The sequence below is a fragment of the Mustela lutreola genome, chromosome 6 (assembly GCF_030435805.1).
Source record: "Mustela lutreola isolate mMusLut2 chromosome 6, mMusLut2.pri, whole genome shotgun sequence".
NCBI lineage: Eukaryota > Metazoa > Chordata > Mammalia > Carnivora > Mustelidae > Mustela > Mustela lutreola.
This window is the reverse complement of record NC_081295.1, coordinates 65,481,236-65,499,848: the sequence shown is the minus strand read 5'-3', so window position 1 is coordinate 65,499,848 and position 18,613 is coordinate 65,481,236. Positions and strand designations below refer to the sequence as shown.

General features: G+C 42.2%; 1 protein-coding gene across 15 annotated transcripts in view; it reads right to left on the bottom strand.

Annotated features, from left to right (window-relative positions):
• Positions 1–341: 341 nt before the first annotated feature.
• MAP7 (microtubule associated protein 7) overlaps positions 342–18,613 on the bottom strand; it is a 167,729-nt gene continuing 149,457 nt past the window's right edge. For 14 of the 15 annotated variants that reach the window (XM_059177460.1, XM_059177465.1, XM_059177466.1 and 11 more), the window contains 9 exons: positions 18,031–18,314; positions 15,836–16,064; positions 14,557–14,740; positions 14,294–14,395; positions 13,645–13,695; positions 13,460–13,517; positions 10,771–10,873; positions 3,652–3,875; positions 342–1,901 (listed from right to left, as the gene is read on the bottom strand). In XM_059177460.1, the coding sequence (XP_059033443.1) occupies positions 1,891–1,901; positions 3,652–3,875; positions 10,771–10,873; positions 13,460–13,517; positions 13,645–13,695; positions 14,294–14,395; positions 14,557–14,740; positions 15,836–16,064; positions 18,031–18,314 (1,246 nt within the window). In that variant the 3' untranslated portion in view covers positions 342–1,890. Of the gene's footprint in view, positions 1,902–3,651; positions 3,876–10,770; positions 10,874–13,459; positions 13,518–13,644; positions 13,698–14,293; positions 14,396–14,556; positions 14,741–15,835; positions 16,065–18,030; positions 18,315–18,613 lie in introns of those variants that run through there. The other variant, XM_059177470.1, reaches the window with a different exon arrangement.

The window sequence follows — 18,613 nt, the reverse complement described above, 5'->3', positions numbered from 1 at the left end:
TTCTCCCTCTCCTTCTGCCCCTCTTCCTGCTCATGTTCTCTCTTGCTCTCTCTCAAATAAATAAAATCTTTAAAAAATAGTTAATTTTATGTCACTTTTAACTAAAACTTGATTACTTAGAAGGCTTTGTTTGTTAATGATGGCTCAAATTTAAAAATATAAACAAAACCAGGAAAACCTAGCCAAAATAGAACTATTGTTCTAAATTTTAAATAAACCTTTCTATATTCCCATTCAAAGGAAGCTGGGGAAATGGCACTGTGATTGAATGAAGGGCAATTTGAAAACTCAAGACTCAATCCTAGTAAAGTTGTAACATATGAGAAACCTAAAAGTAAAACTATGTCAAAAACATTTTATTTGGTGTTTCGTCCTAGGTCAACTTAAACAAATAAAAAAAACAACTTTGTTGAACAGATTTTTTTTTTTTTTTAATATGACTACATGTACATGGACAACTGAGAATAGGGAAACCCCCCAAATTAATATTTTCACAAATTACAGCTGTTACTATAGTCTGGATTTTAATAAATGAATAGTTTCTCATTCAATATAGATTACCCAATCCCTCTTTTAATAAAGCCAACATATTACACTGCTAGACATTTACCTTTCCAAACACTCCACACACACACACACACACACACACACACACACACACACACACAGCATTCCTTCCGAGTCCCCTCTCCTTCAACATTTAGTTAGTAGTAGCTTCTAAAATGGTAAAATAAAACTGAATTATGCTAGTAGATGAAAGTGCAAGCTTGCACGGCTAAGCTCAGCAGCAAAAGTGAAGAGTGAAAAGTCAGAGCTGATGGGAGCCACACAGGAGGAGGACGTTTGGGAAGGTGACCTGCACAGTGCTCCATGTGCCAAACAGTCAACATCTCATCAGGTTTTCTTTGCTCTTAAACGAGCAAAACCAAATTCTTTTTTTATTTAAAGAAATAGTAAATCTTTACTCCCCTTCCAACCACCCCCCCACCCCCACATAATTTGTGATCAGGTAAGGCAAAGGTAAGTCCCACCATCACTGGGGACAGCAGCAATGTACAGACATCAGAAATAGCCCTGAATCATCACGAACATTCTCTCATGGTAACATAAGGAATGCATCTAATAAATCAAAGTTTGCAATGTTGTCACGTTGTTCTAATTTATTTGATTAGTTTATCTGGAAAAACTTTATAAATACATTATTTAAGAGGACAGTCTATATTCTTGCTCTGAAAAAATAATGTTTCTTTTTCACATTTTAAAACTGTTTAGTATGCTTTTGCAAAAAGAGATGCAAGAATGTGACAGCTGGGTTTGCAGAATGTCCATGTACAAATTGCATTTACAAGAACCTGGTAACCTGCCTATAGTTTGCTTCTACAAATAGAACTCTCTGCAGTAATATTTAAACAGGCTTAATTTAAACACCTCTCCTGTTCACTCTACTTGTAGAGCAAAGAGGTACTTACTTTTCAAGTATTATATTGTAAAAGATAAATTTTTTGTGCCAATTTTATGTTAGCTTTTAAAGACCAAAATATTTATGTGAAAAATCATGCCTGTTCAGCCCGATTTTTTTTTTAATAGCCAAATGCTCTCATCTTTTAGAGAATGCAGAAAAATATTGATTTGCTAAGAAGGAGCACACTGGAATAAGCCGTTTTAAAGTACTAAAGAATAAGGAACATTTTTTTCCTCTATTGGCGAAAATTATTAGAAAAGCCATCCAGTCTGTTGTCTTTAGCTGGTTTAATAAAGTCTTTTCAAAATGATGGTCAAGAAATCTTTAGAAAACTGGAGGAGAGGGTTGCTCCTTTATAGCATGGAAGGAATTCCATTAATTGTAGAAATTCTTTTTAAATTTCTGCTTTGGTTCTTCTGAAGAGATGCTCATATAACTTCTATATTAGGAGACACAAAAAAGAACAGATTACCATTTATCTAAAATTTTATGTCAAGAATACTATGGTAATATCTTACATTTCTAAAACTTTACCATGCTTTTTTATACATTGTCTTATATAAGAACTCATCAGAATCTTATATAAGATCTCATCACAATCTTGTATTTTAGTGAATTCTACCACTAAAACACAGGCAGGAAAATACGTGTTCTTTTCTTTACCTTCAGCTTAGGCTGTATCATTCACTTTTCTAAAGGACATACATCACTTGTACTCTCCTTTGATGTTAGAGACTCATGTTCATTGGTCTTTTACCCTCAGCACCTGATGCTTCAGGCTCCAAACATATGGCTAAATCAACGTTTATCGAAAAACAATCATGATCCCAAAAGAACCCTTACAGCACTGAAAATCACGACACTTGATTCTGTTCCTACAGAAGTTACAGAAGTGCAGAAACAGTGAGAATGGGATGACAGATAAATCAAAAGGTGAGGTAAGGCCTAGTATGTGACGCCAAAGGTCATGTGGGTGTTGCTCTCCTCTCTGTAAATCTGCGACATGACAAGGAGGGGGTGTTTCCACTAACATACATGCCAGCAGATTATCCCTGGAGTCTTAACAATGAGGATGGCAGACCTGGGCTGGGATGTATAACTTCCTTTTACAATCTAGAGAAGGGGATCATAAAGTGACGTTAGACTCCCAAGGTCAGTCTATTAGAGAAGGAAAAAAGGACAGGTGCTCCTTTGGACAGGTGCTCCAACACTGGTTTTTCCAGCCAGTTAAAGTGGGAAAGAGGACTTATAAGTTCATAGATGGAAATCTGAAACACAAAACAACTTGACCACTGATAGTTCTACACTGACTCCATTAAACATGCTAAATTTGGCCAGCTCTGTCCTTAATACTATAAAGGGATGCTGCTTGATACATGAAAGTGATCTGCTGAGAAGAGAAACTTGACAGAACTCAAAGAGGTTTGAGAAGAGCCAGAGCTGACATGATTCCACTTGTGTCAGACACTGATGAGATTGTGCTGTTGAGCTGCTAGTGACCCTTGAGTTGGTAACTTTCGATGTGCTCCTTATTTCTCTGGGTCACACAAAGCCATTGTTCTTTTTGCACAAAGACTTCTGGTCAAGGATGAGTCCCAGAGATGGTATGAGAGTCACTGGTTGTTTCAACAACAGCAAGAGTCACTCCACGGAGGACAGACCACCACTGGGTTCATATGCTCGTAGTTCTGAATATGGGTCCCATGATCTAATTCCAACTTATTATGTTTAAAAAGGACAATGGCGTATCATCTAAGCTGCTAAACCAGGACAGGAGAAAAACGGGAGAATGTGAAGGCAGTCTTCATACATCTGAAGAGCTGGAAAGATGGAACAAACACCAGGGGGCAGAACTGGGCCCGAGGTCCCGGCATTATGGTGAGGCATTAAGTGCTTGTCTTTATAGGAAGTCTGTTCTGACAGTGTTTCTGAGCAGTGAGGACTGCTCTGTGAGGAGAACGTGATGGACACCCAGCGGGTGATGCCGACTGGATTTGTACACCCAGTTGGGGGAACAAATTGCCTAAGGCAATTCAAAATTCAAATTCTATGCTCCTTACACAATCTTTTCCATGTGGTTCCCTAGAAGAACAAAGCTGCCGTAATCACACTAAACAAACAAGGTTTGTTCCCTCAGGTGGTGTCACATATTTGTGAAGGCTACTGAAGGGAGATCGAGGCAAGCTTACCTGCTGTCTGTTGTGTTTGAACACCGTCTACCTGAGGCAGGGGCCCAAGTGTCCCTTCATCATCAAAGGCCAGAATTGGATTCAAAGGAATTTCTGGGCTCTCACTGTTGGTGACATCTAATCTGGATGGTTTAGATCCAGTGGGTAAGTTTATAATTTCCTCAAAATTTTCATTCTGAACAGATACTCCATTTTCACTTGGCTGTTTTTCCAAATTGGGAGTACTAGGGAAATTGAAAAGTCAAAAATGAAAGGAGTTAGCATTAAAGCTGGAAAAAAACATTTTTAAAACAACTGGAAACTGTTTTGTAATAAATCATTTTAGAATTTTAGAATCAAATGTTAACACTGATGGACCACATCACTCACAAAAATGGTGAATTTTGACATTTGCAATTTTACTCTCTTATTTTTAAAAATCTGTTTTTGTTGTAAAAAATTTACAAGATGGAACCATTTATCGGTTAGAATAGATCATCGTCAACACACACATAACAATTTGTACCACAGGCATTTTCACACACCTTTTGTTTGATAACCAGTAGCCCATATCAGGTCCTTTACTTCAAAGATGAGGGATTGAAATTCAGGGGAATGGGGGATAATCTGTAGAGTCATAGAGTGACTGAGACATAGTTCAAACTGAACGTATGATCTTCCGAGCTCTGGTCCTGTGTTCTGCTCATTATGCCATTTTGTACATACCTGGCTATTCAGATGCTAGCCCTTCCTGGGTTCTTCTGGCTTCTTAAATTACATGCAAATTTTTTACAGGTATGTTGTTTAAGACCAACTTTATCTTTACCGCTTAAATCTGCCTCTGACCCCACCTTACTTCTTCATTAATTCACACTCAATATCTTGGATTTATTTTTGAGGTACATTTAATTGGCCACCAAATCCTTAATTTTCTACCTACAGTTCCTCTTAGGTTTTTTCCTCTCTTTAGAAGCTCCATAAGCAAACTGAAAGCCTTATATATGTTCATTATTCTGCTTTACAAGGCAGCAGAAACAATGCCTGTACAAATGAATGCTAGATTGTTCACTTTATCTGAATGCTGTGATAAGCATATATTTACAAGCTTCGTATTTTGTTCAGTGCTCAGCTCACGTATCAAAAAAGCACAAAACACCCTATTTAACAAAATTCTAGGTTAAATTTTCCAAATGGAAAAGACTAACCACATGAAACAAAAGTTATTTCATATAGGAATGTTTAACTATAGGAAGGTCTATGGAAAGAGGCTAGAGATCAGAAAATCAGATCTGTAGTACAAAGCCAACTGCTTGAACTTTAGCAACTCAATTCATCTTTTTCTGTCTCCTTCCCAAATGGTAACATAAAGCTAATATGCATCCAGTTTTTCCATTGCTTTTTGTTTATTTTGAGGAATCTGCTTTTTTACCCTGTTGAGGAAATAGTTTACCTAATTCGCAAGAAATAATGACTTTTGGAACACATTCTAAAGCACTTCTGATTTAGATATTTTGGTATATTTTTGTTAATTAAAACTTTTTGGGGTACCTGGGTGGCTCAGTGGATTAAGCCTCTGCCTTCGGCTCAGGTCATGATCCCAGAGTCCTGGGACTAAGCATCAGGCTCTCTGCTCATTGGGGAACCTGCTTCCCTCTTTCTTTCTGCCTGCCTCTCTGCCTACTTGTGATCTCTCTGTCAAATAAAATCTTAAAAACAATAAACAACAACAACAACAACAACAACAACAAAAGCCAAAAACTTTTCTTGGGTGGCTGAGTGGCTCGGTTGGTTAAGCGTCTGCCTTCAGCTTAGCGTCTGCCTTCATGATCCCAGGGTCCTGCGATCAAATCCTGCTTCGGGCTCTTTGCTCAGTGGGGAACCTGCTTCTCCTCTCCCTCTGCCTGCTGCTCTGCCTGCTTGTGTTCTCTCTCCCCCTCTCATTCTCTGTCAAATAAATGCATAAAATTATAGACCTTCTCTTCTAGAGACAAAAAATATCTGTCCGAAGTACCTCACAAGGTACTGCAGGGTACATTGAAAGTATTATTCGTAAAAGTCTGTGCAAAATAACATAAAAACAGTATACAAACTCAGAGCATGATGGCAGTTTTCTGCTATTTCACCAAGAAGGCTTGGCATTACAGTAGTGATTCAGAAGGCATGCGTGTGCATGCCGACACCCACTGCTCGCCCAACACCCGCTGCTCTAGTTGCTTGGACCAGTCACCAGACCCATCCTCTTGGGTCTTTTTTTTTTCCCCCTTAAAGATTTATTTATTTGAGGAAGAGAGAGAGCATGAGAGAGAGAGATCATGAGCAGGGGCAGGGGTAGAGGCAGCAGCAGACTTCCCGCTGAGCAGGGAGCCCAATGAGGGGCTGGATCCCCAAATCCTGGGATCATGACCTGAGCCGAAGGCAGATGCTTAACTGACTGAGCCACCCAGGTGCCCCCCACCCTCCTGGTTCTTTCCCAACATTGATGGGCTTTCTATAACCAGGGAAATGGTTTTGGTTCTCATCCTTAAGTGTTTTTCAGGAGAAGTTTCAGCAAAAGGTAAAGAAGAGGAATGCATTTCCAAGTCCCGTTTTTTGGCCACCTCAACTGCCCTCACCTTCCAGGCTTGCGTGTGCTAACAAGTTTTAATGGCTACGCCAACCCAGACTTGAGTCAACAGCTGACTTCATTTTCCCCTCCCACTCCTACCTGACCTCTCCACCCATGCTTTCTTGTTAGCAATTAGAGGAGTAATTGTGGATGGCCAGTTATTAGATGTTCAGAAGACACTGTGACTGGCAGAAACTATAAAACTGAAACTGAAGTCACCGGGATTAGGGAATATCATCTGTGTGTCCTCTTAGGGTAAGATCACCAGTTTTTGAAGTCCTTTTCTTTGGCTATACTCTGGCAGCTGAAGCTGGATGCAAGCATCTTCAAAACTGTGCCCTTTTCTTGCTTAAATCTACCTAGGGTTGCACCTGGCTGATTCAGTGGGAGAAGCATGCAACTCTTGAACTCAGGATCATGAGTTCAAGACCCACACTGGGTATAGAGATTACTTAAAAAACAAAATGAAAAATAAAATCTACCTGGGGAAGGATCTGGGATCATGGTGGGAATCTGACAGTCCATATGTCTTACTATAGCCAGGACCTAATTCTTTCTTGATATTTATTATCATGGTAGCAAGTACCTTTATTGTTATTTAAAATTTTTAAAAATTATTTATTTTATAAGAAACTTTAAAATTAAAAGCGATACCTCTCTTTCTGTTTGAATGGTAGGGGCTTGGGAATGTTATTTTCCTTTAGGACAAACTAAAAACAATGATAAACTCCTACAGTTTGAAGGAAAACCAGAAGGTCAAAAACCAAAATTACGGGGTGCCTAGGTGGCTCAGTGGGTTAGGCCTCTGCCTTCAGCTCAGGTAATGATCTCATGATCTTGGGATCAAGCCCCTGCTGAGCAGAGAGCCTGCTCCCCCCCCCCCTGCCTGTCTCTCTGCTTACTTATGATCTCTCTCTCTCTCTGTGTCAAACAAATAAATAAAATATTTAAAAAAACATGAAGGATTATTCTCTTAAGAGTGAAGGATCTTAGCCTGGGGCAAAGGACAGGCATGAAATGTCTTCTGGGTATTAGCAGGGTAGGACAGTAGCCCATGAGAAGTTTTCAGTTTCTAGAACAGATTTTCTGTTGGGGGTGGGAGACTGTATCAGAATGACCTGAGAAACTTAATATCTTCCTTCCTCCACACCCCACATACACTTGTACTCACACATTCATCTGTGTTCTCTGTTTCTTGTTTCAAAGCGAGTTTCTTATCCACAAATAAACACTCTCCTCCATTCTGTGGGCTCTTCTCTCTACAAATACTCATTCTCAAGAACCCAAAATGGTTCTGAAGTAAGAAATCATCTTGGCCAAGCTCATATATTTCTTTGCACCTATAAAAGCTGGCCAGACTTTTGGTAACTCCAACCCTCTTCAGTCTATCTATTGTCAGCGGGGCAAGAAGACTTGCTTTCAGGCATTAAAAGGCATTGCACACAGAAGGCTGAGAACACTAGAAACCACAGGGGCCAGCCACGTAACTCAGGCCCCTCGGGGCTGAAGTCAGGTTCAGAGTGGTACTGGTGTAGGGTTTCTCTGCACCAGGAACTGCTGCTCCTCCTCGATGCTAGAAAATACTAGGAGGATGCTCTGACATCGCCTCAGGGGTGGGTGGGGGCAGTGTCTCCGAGTTCACGGCACTTATTTTTGCTGAAGACAAGGCAAACCAATATATTAGGTAGCTGAGGCATTAGGGAAAGTTCACTTCTCCAATTCTGAACTGCAAGTATTCGTTCATTTGGAGTGGTGTTTTCTAGTGATAACACCCTGCCACGTGCAGACAGCATTCGCTGTGGTGGATTCCCACAGGGGACCACCCATCTCACAGTCTTCAGAAGGGACCCTGGGGAGCTCCAATCCATGATTCAACTCCCAGTGAGCAGGCTGGAGGGATCTATGCCTCTACTTTGGGGGCGTGGTAGGGTATTTATCATCATGTGAACTGATGACAAGGATTATGGAATGTTTCACTAGCCATAACACACTGAGGTAAAAACCGACTTGGTAAGTGGTACCAAGGTCGACTTGAAATGGGGGGTAAAGGGAACATCCGTGGATGCCATTTGTTACTTGAAAAATCTTTCACAGGCTTCCAGAGGTAAAACTGTTAAGTCCCCGCTGGAGCAAAGGGAATGTGAACAGGAAACCATCTTAGGGAAGGGTATGAAAGGTTAGTAGTGGTCCTTCTCCCGGTGGAAAGAGTATGAGTGGCAGATAGCCTCAGGGGCCCGGGCTAACAGCAGGTTATAATAATCTGGAAGACAAGCAGGAGGAAAAATTTAAGTATCCAGATAATGATTATTCTGGGAAACGCAAGTCCTTGAGGATAACAGGCAAAACTCGTCAAAATGTCAGGGATGGAAAGGGCAGTGGGTGTAGAGAACCACTGGAAGCGGAACCATCCTCAGAAGATGAAGAGCTCTCAGGGAAAACGGACGTGGGAGATCTGCCAGTTACCAGAAAACGGATCCAGGTAACAGCGATTCCTCATGTTTTTATGGTTAAAGCAGCAGCCATTAAATGCAGGGCAGGAGAAGACAGGACATCAGATATGACGTAAAAGCACTTTCCTATAATACCACACTGCAGCTACACCAGCATGCTATGACTTCTGGACACTGTACCTTAGAAGGACAAAGAGGAATAGCATCTAACATTTGCTGAGTACAACACAGTTTTCAGAGCTCCTTCACAGACTATATCTCACTGGACCATTTGGTACCCTGGGGAAAGACCTCTTTAGGTCCAGACAACAAAACTAAATCTTACTTAAGTAGGTTAATCCCAGAGTCACTGAATTTCTCGAAGTAATACTAGGAATCCAGCCTGGGACTTTTGGTTCTAAAGCTCTTCTTCCTCAACCTCATGCTCATGCTGAAGAATCTTCAGAAAATACAACTAAAATGACAAAGAGCTGGAGAAGGAGCCTTTTTAAAGGTAAGGTGAGCCTGTCAGGTTTGGGTTTTTCTTTACTTTTCTTTCCTTTTTTTGGCCTCTCAGCTCCAAATTCATCCTTCAGTCTTGCTCTGAACTGGAATAAATTAAATAATCGTCCTTTGCCAGCTGGCACAATCTTTGAGGTTTGTCCTTTAAGGCTACTGGAGAGACATGGCACGAAGAAAATTCTGCTTCCTGGTGTGGTGGCTGTGCTTGCTCAGCGGGCCCCTGCAGCACACCCTCATCGCATTCCCAGTGTCCGGCTCTCGGTGTGCGCAAGGCTGCCGCAGCGCCAGCCCCTGCAGCAGAAGCAGCTGCCCTAGCACTTTGCCAGGGCCAACCTGTGGCAGAACTGAGACACCTCCTCATGAACAGTTCTCCTAAGCATTCTAGAGGGTAGATATCTAGTGGTGCGAGTTGCACCACCACGTTTCTTTTATAAAAGAACTTGTGCACCATCCAGTGGGTCACAGCCATACCCTCGCCAACAGGGTCTGGATGGAAGCCTGGGGAAGGCACTCTTGCTTGGGTATGGCTCAGGGATGTGGCCACGCCTTAGACCGTATTCTGGAGTTCTCCTTACTTCTTACTAGCAATCTGTTGCTACTTTCATCTCAAGTAATAGTTAATTATTCTTGAAGTTAAACTTTCCTGTTCAAATTAATTTGCCTGGTTTCTCTCTCCTGACTGGACCCTGACTGACTAAGCATAGGAGGACTACTTGCTTTATCAGATGATATAGTGGGAAAAATAAAAGATTTTACTGTCCTAGAAAGATATCAATGGATGTCTTATGACTTATGGACGTCTTAGAAGGACTTATCTTTGCATTACAGCCAATATTGTAAAACGCTGTGCAATGTGTGTTTTTAGACTAAGAAAAAAGTTAATTTGAGGACCTTTAATTCTCTGATGTTAGCAAACACCTGGCATTAGAAACAGGAAAACATAAAAGAATTAAAAATTGAAAAAAAAGTCATAGCTGAATTTTTTTTTTAACAGTATTACAAATATTTCTTAAAGATCTTTATGCCTGGGTTTTTAGGCACAGGCTAGGATTAACCTGATTTTTTTTATTTTTGAGAGTGTTCTTAGGATGTTGTCAATATAAACACCAAAGAAGAGAAAGGCCATCTTTTTTCAGCCCACACTTCTTTCTTGACTGTTGTTAGCAACTGTTTGTTTCTTCAATAAGAAGCCTTACTACCAATATAAGAAATACTGGCATCCAAATTATTTTACTGTAGAGCAAATTTGTGACACACGAGAATATTATGTATGGTGAAAATATGCTATTAAAGGATGTGAATATAGTCTAGATCATGTTAAATATATACATATAAAATGCTTCCCTGTAATTTTCTTTAATAGGCATACAAAAACCTAATTATAATATTTAAAGACTCAAGAAAAAGAAAACATTTTCCCTTTCTTTGACTACAGAATTACTAGCTCTACCAAACATTAATGGACACAAAGGAAAATAAATCTTGATGTTAAAACTTTGAAATTCTGTCAGGCTTAGGAAGTTCTGATGGAGTTAGCGCTTTGCTCTCATGTAGATCAGGAAAAAGGGCCCAGTTTTAACTCACCTCTCCACAGTCACTGTCGATTGGTGTGAGGTAACCACATGTGGGCTGGCCACTGGTTCTTCATTTCCTGGAGAGTTTGTCATACATGGAAGTGCAGATACCACTGGACACAGCAAAGAAGATGGGACAAATGGTTACTACGACTCTAGTATCAACCCTAAACCTCAGGACCCAGAATGCCTAGATTTATGACCTGGCTCTGCTGCTTACCGGCTGTGTGACTTTGGGCAGGCCACAAACTCTCTGCGCCTCAGTTTCCTCATGAATAAGAATACCTACCTCACAAGCCATGGGAAGAATTAAATGTATTGACATATGCAAAGTACTTAGAACCGTGTAAGGCTGGAAATCAGTGTTGTTACTATTTTTGTTTGTGCTAAATTGACTGTGGACAAGAAGTATGTAATGTTGAAACCAAAGCAACTGATGAAGACAGCAGTAAGCTGACCTGATTAGGCTGATTGTGAATATCTTCTGAAGAATTTAGAGCAAATCACCATGACCTACCTTAAGTGATAAAAAATAATTTTAAAATTCAGTTTACTTCTAGTCACAGTTAGAATGAAAGGGATTTCATGAATGGAAGGCCAGTGAATTGTACTTTACCAAGCCACCTTGTCGTTTAATGCTCAGTGATGTAGTCCAGCTTACACCAACAATATTGACGACAGACTCCAAAATCTAAGCCAGGGTTACTTAAAGTCCTGTAAACCTTCATAGTGATTAGAGTTTCAGGGAAATCTGTGGCAGTTTACGGTTTCAGCTCGACATGAAGAACTAGCTGAAACATAATTCCAAGGAAGTGTTATTTCATAGCCTGGCACAATTCACTAAAGCTGCCAGAGGTCCAGAGAGTCTGATAACTGAAGTGATTAATAACTTTATTAAAGGAGCCAAAATTCACAATTTTGTGATTACACAAATTTGGTAAAAGGCAGCCTTGGAGATTTCTGATAGGTCTGTGAGTTCGGCTGTCTGCCTGCCCTAGAATTCTCTTTGAAGCACTAGTAAAACCATTTAGCCCTCAACCACACATGCGATGGGGAAAAGAGAATATTTGTTAGATAATCCCTCAGGCCTCCTTTTAGCAGTATTAACTCAAACTAGATTTATTATGAATGTTGATAAATACAGATATGATGACTGAAAAGTTGCACCTTCCCTTTTGGTTTTGTTGGTTCTCAGGCTGAGGTAGAAAGAATACTGGAAGAATTGATGCGGGAAAGATGGAAAAACAAACAAATAAACAAGGAACCCAGCCATGCGCTAACTACACTCAAAAAACCCCCGTACTGGTACAATTTACACCCTAAAATGCTCATTCTGATGACTCATGGAGGGTCGTGCCTACGTCAAGTCTCCATGAATTATGATATTTGTGGAGAAAACCTATTAAAAATGCAATGGGGTTAACAGGCAACCATTAGGGTTATTCTCTGAGCAAATATAATTAGGGCATCTTGAAAAAAGCATGGAAAGCTCACTAAGAAGGGATCACGACATTGAGAAACTCGGATAGCCTCTGCTGAAATAAAACCAAATCCCAAGACACCAACATATTAACTTTTGAAAGCCTCTAGAGTTTACAGAAAATTATTTTTCTTCACATAGATCATTTCATTTGATCCTTAGTCTTACAAGAAAAAACAGCCAAGGGAAGTGAGGTATCTCTGGTTCTTTCTTGTCACATTGATACTGTAAGTGAGGAAAGAGGAAGAGTGTGTGATGAGCTGCGTACCAACCACCTGTACATACGATCGTGAAGACCATGGGGGATCGTAGAACAATCATAAGCTTGGATTCTAGCTGTATGAGCTGGGCTTGCCACTTGAATGAATTATTCCTTGGGGGAAAGGGACCTGGCCTGGCCTGTTCACACTGAATCCCAGCGCCTGCAACAAGGCCTCGCACTGGCAGGTCTCTGAAAATACTTGCTGACTTCAAGATAAACCACTTCTACCCCACAGGCTGCAGTAGAAATTAAAGAAGAAAATGTATGCAGGTGGTACCTGACACAGAGAGACCATTTAATGAACACTAATTGAATTTGGGTACTAATGCACGAAGGTAAATTTTATTTTAAGCAAATTTGGTTTAAAATCACCAAATTTCTCTGTCCAAAGCCTAGAGGTATCAACAACTTTCCAACGAAATTTCAACTAATTTCTAATTTTAACTCTACTCTGAAGTCAAAAGTTAAAAGGTATAAATTCTTTTGTGAGAATTGCCATAAATACGAGTTGTCAAATGTGCAAGTTTAGAGTCCTTAAGAGCACATATAAATACATGCTACTTTAGCAGACAATAAATGATAAATGAAATTTAATTTTATAACACAAAAAATTCTTCTAATCATGTGTGTATAAATATTTATATGTGTCTATTATCTCTCTGTATAGGCATGCATCTATATACACAGAGATATATACAAACATATATCCACACATGTGGATATTTGTAATATAACGTATTTTAAATATTAAGCACACTATTAGAGTATAAACAAATGTGAAAAAACATCTTTGAGAAGTGTGAGAGTTTTACATAAGGGGAAATTCTATGGACATCCACCTAAGCTTCTGTAAGTCAATGAGTACTTTTTTCCCCCGATCAACGAACATCTTCATCTCTAGACAGTCAATCCAAAAATTCTACAATTGAATTTGTTTGAATTCACTGAAGTAAATACCTGTTCCTCCAGTGAGAACTCCCTTGGTTATATCTCCATTTCTCGGATCAACAGTTTTCTACCAAAAAAAAAAAAAAAAAAAAAGAGAGGAAAAAAAGATTCTTAATGTTAAAGTTGCAAGTGAAAGTAAAGAAAAAAAAAAAACCAACAAAACATTAATAGTTTAAAAATGGCCTCCTCAGTACCTTATCTGTAGCTTCTGTTCGCCTTGTTCTTTTCATAATCTCCTCAAGTCGCTGCGAGAAAGGGAGAATTTTTTAAAAATATTTTATTTATTTATCTGACAGAGAGAGATACAGCAAGAGAGGGAACACAAGCAGGGAGAGTGGGAGAGGGAGAAGCAGGCTTCCTGCTGAGAGCTCAATGGGTGGGGGGGGGGGTTGGATCCCAGGACCCTGGGATCATGACCTGAGCAGACACACCCAAAGGCTGAGCCACCCAGACACCCCAGAAAGAGAACTGAGCAAAGGGGTCAAATAGGCAAAGAAGGCAAGCCTGGCACATTTCACTAAGCAGATGGGTCATCCGAACACCTCTGTGACTTTGGACATTATAATGCCCACTGCTCCCTTTTAACGGGCATTATTCACACCAAGGCTGGAGCTGACTTAAGCCACATGAACGGGAAGGAACTGTTTGGGTGCGGTCCGCACTTTGCGGACAGATGTCTTTGGAGATGATGATGAATACTCGGAGCGACTTCGGTTTCTCCGGAATGCGCAGAGCGCGTTTGCTTTCTGAGAGCGTTGAGCTAGTCTCCTGGTCTTGGGGCTTCAAGGCTGGGGAAGAATGGGGACAATGAGCACCCCAGGCTTCTGGTCTAGACACAATCACCTTTTTTCTTTCCAGGCGCTCCTGCTCTTCTCTCTGGAAGTGCTTCTCCCGCTCCTGCCGAACCCTCTCGGCTTCCTCACGAAGGCGAGCTTCTTCTTCCTTCTGGAAACAAGAAGTGTGCCTGTGCTTCAGACCAGAAGGGCTGCCGGGAGGCGGAGGCACGGGGTGGGGGGGGGCAGAGCAGGTGCGGGACACACACACACACACACACTCCGCTGAGGAGACTGGCCCGCACGCCGGGCGGGGGGAGGGGGCTCCCCTACCTGCTTCTGGGCGCGCTCCAGGTCCTCGCGCTCGCGCCGCTCGCGCTCCTCCGCCTGCCGCCGCAGCTGCTCTTCCCGCTGCTCTTCCCTCTCCCGGGCCTGCTCGGCCTCCAGCCGGCGGGACTCCTCCTCGCGCCGCGCCCGCTCCTCCGCCACCTTCTGAGCCAGCTCCTCTCTCTTTTGTCTGGAAAAAGACACACACAAAGCAGAGATACACGGGGGGCGCTCCCTGAAGAAAGGCTGGAGATGGTGGTTGAGGCCTGAGGGCTGGAGGGCAAACCTCCCCGACGCGCTCACTGCATGGCTTGGGGTCCAAGAGGAGGAGGGACCCTCTGTTCTTCCTCCCCCAGGTCCCCAGCCTCCCGCTGCCTCGTGGTAAACAGAAGGAACGTGCAACACTGATGCTTTAAGGAGAGCCTGTCTTGGGAAAGGATGTGCAACCGAACTATCGTTAAAGGCTCAGACTAGTTTTATCCAATAATGGGACAGTTTAGTAATGAGTTTGAACATTCGTTTCCCTCCCACCCCTGGAAATCTTTGTAAATTAATAAAGGTTACAATGTTCTGTTAACAGGGCCGGACAAGACAGACCACGTAAGCAAGCTCCCTGCTGTGATCAAGTGTGTCCAAAGTTGCTGCCCCGCACTGGGGCTGCGGTCCTCCCCCAAGATGCAGCTCTGTTTGTCTGGAGAACAATGTCCTTGGCATTGGTTGTATTAGCTAGAGGAGGAGGCCAACTAAATCATGAGGCACTGAACTATCTCACCCCTGAGAGTTCTCTTAGGAAGAAAACACAAGCTTCTAGTATGCGGGTTTAAAGGATTATTAGAAAGATAATGAGGAAATATGGAGATTAGAAATATTTTCAGTAAAAAAAAAAATCAGACTGTACAATTGTATGTCTACTGTCGTTATACTGTGGCTATAATTAGGTAAATGGTGTGTGTGTGTACATATTTATGTATGTCTATAAACCCCTACTGTGCTCAGAGACTAGAAAGGATGACCCAAAATCCACTTTGCCAATGACTGAAAACTGGTAAGACTATGGATAGATTTTTTTCTTTCTATAAACCTTTCTCCATCAATGTTGTTATACTGTCATCAGAGCAAGAAAACGTGATTTTAAAAAAAATCACTTAGTGATCAGAGGCATGACTCTGAAGCAACTAGTCCATTCACCTTCATCACTACTACCAGCTCCTGTCTCTCAGACTGAAGACTTAATCCAAGGTATCCCTAGGATGTCCCTTCTCATTGAACAATGTCACTGCTTTACCTTTCCAGCTCTTCCCTCTCCCTCTTCTCCCTTTCCTCCTTCTCTCTCTGCTCTCGGGCCAGCCGTCTCTTCTCAGCTAGCAGCCTCGTGGCCTCTTCTGGGTCGGTGGTGCCTGCGGAGGTCTTGGGGGAAGCGGCGGCAGTCACAGTGGATGGCGAGGCTGGGGCTGGGTCTGGGGTCGGCGCTGGAGTGGGGGCCGATGCCGGAACCAAGGCTGGGGCTGAAGCAGCTGTACAAACAGGTACAAGGAGAAAACCAGTTGGAAACAAAACCCAAAGAATAAAACAAAAACTAGCATTCCCCACACCCCAGGCCTAGAATTCATCATTATAAGAGAAAAGGGAATGTTTATTACTGGGTGTTCTCACGGTTTCACTGTATTCTGCTTGTAACCAGGCAACAGATAACAAAAAGGTGCATGTGTAAGGGAGACATCCAACAAAGCTGACACTCTGTCACCGGCTCCTATTTTTATACAAGTTAATCAGTTAACAACATATATCAAATGTGTACTCCGTACGGAGCCTCACGTTAGGTTCTGTGGGAAGTTATACTCTGAACAAAAAGAAGATGAGATCTTCCATTTGCCTTTCATTACATTTAAAAAATTCCTTCTCTTTAGTGACTATTTGTTACTAGCGGACCAAAGCCTTTCTACGACCATCCTCAGAGTTCCGGCCATGAGCCCAGATTCAGGCTGGGAAGATGACACCGATGAAGATGAAGAAGTCCCTTTTGTCTACCCAGAGCTGTCTCCAGGTCTGAGACGGGATGAGCCTAGGGCCTCTTCAGGAGCCAGCACTCGTATTCTTTACCCTTTTGCGCCTCCCCTGTCCATCTTGATGCCAAGATGCAAGATGGCAGTACAAGTCCTCTGACCTGATCCACACTGAGGAAAAGGCCCAGAGAGCCACTCTAGAAGGCCAGGAGTCTCACAGAGATGCTCCACTGGGAGGTGTGATCTCTGGTATTCTAGACTCTCCATTCAAGAGTAATGCATTCTTCTCTGTCCCCGGAACACTTTTTAGCCTTTCTCTTCTATTTCCATGCAAACAAATATTGGACCCTTCCACTGTCAAACAACATTGTCACTTGTCTGAGTTATCTATTCTATCTTTGCCCCTACCCCCATCTTCAAATTAAGCCTTAAGGAGAAAACTTTTGAATGAAGACAACTTTCAATAAAAAATATTGAATTCCTGGTTCCAGGTGATTCTAAGCTTCTGGCTAAACATCTGGTTTAGTCTGGCAGAGATGAGATCCACTGGGTCTTTTGAAATGAGTTCTGACCTCCGTCAAGTACCAGAGGCTAGTCAGTGGTCCTTTGGGCTCCACTACACACAGGGTAACTGGCCATTCTATATTTTATTTGACATTCCCGCACAGGACTTGACTGATGAGCTTAGTGTCTTTCAGGGTCCCTAGGTCTACCACATACTTGGATTCAGTAGATCTAAGACAGAGCCAGGGCTCTGTCCTTTGAAACATTACAAAAGTGGTGAATTAAAATTATTTCCATAAACCCTTTGAAGATCTTCACTGTAAAAGGGCGAGACTAATCCCCTTCATTTGAGTATGAGTTGAATGTAGTCACTTGCTTCTGATGAATTGACTATGAAGAAATTGTGACTTCTGAGTGTATGACTTCTGAGACCAGGCATAAAAGGTGTGGAATACTCATGAGGCTCTCTCACAGATCACGCTTTCTGGGGGAAAGCCAGTAAGCAAGTCCAGCAGAGAGACTGTGAGGACATAAAGCAGCCCCATAGAGAGGTTCGTGTGCCAGGAAATGGAGCTCCGCCATATGTGTGCGTCATCGTCCAACCACCCAGCTAACCTGCTTCCAAACTCCTGACCCAAGAATCTGTGTGATATAACTGTTTTTATGAGCTTGAAAGTTTCAGGCTGATTTGTTACACAGCAGTAGAGATAACTAATATAAGCAATCCTGATGTGGGGGCTCTGAACACCATGTTTTGTGAAAATCTGGACTCAGTCAATAGAAGGTCTCATAAATCATACCTGAACTAATATGCTGTGCCTCCAATGACAGGCTTTTGATCAGATGTGCCTTTCTTTATACATAAGAAAATTGCACATGGGAAAAGCTCCTGAAATGAACCTTCGAGGAAATGTCTAAGTCTCCCAGGAAGAGCAAGCAACCCACGCTGTATCACAAGGCAGCTGAACCTTACCGGGAGCAGCTTCCGGCTCAGCAGGGGTCCCCTCTTCAACTGTGGCTTCTTCCACCTTCACTAAAGGTGTTCTGCCCTTAAGTGATGGCTCTTTGGCAGCATTCTGGGATTCCTTCTCAGGGTCTTTCCTCTCGGGTTCCACTCTGACTTCTCTCTTGACAGGGCGGATGTTGCCAGGGGATGGGGGCCGGGCCTGAGCAGAGGCTGCTTTGACTGATCCGGGAGGCAAGGACGAGGCTGGTCTGGGTGTGCCAGGCAGATGAGGGAAGGATTTGGATGGCAACCTGGGCAACACATCGGGGAAAGAGAATGGGAGCCATCAGAGCCAGCCTGCCGGACCCTTCCTTTCCCCACTCCTCTACCATGTGATAGTCCTAGCATGCCAGCACCAGGAAGGAAAAGAAATGAAGATACCAAGCTGGTGTGTTTGATTTTTTATGTAGCAAACAGAGAAATATTCACTTTAGAGACTCACTCCTATTTCCTTTTTCCCTTCCTACAAGGAAAAATGTTATTCCCTAAGTCAATGGCAAACAGTGGGGAGAGAATAAATAGTTTGCTTTCAGAGAACAGAAGCTACAGA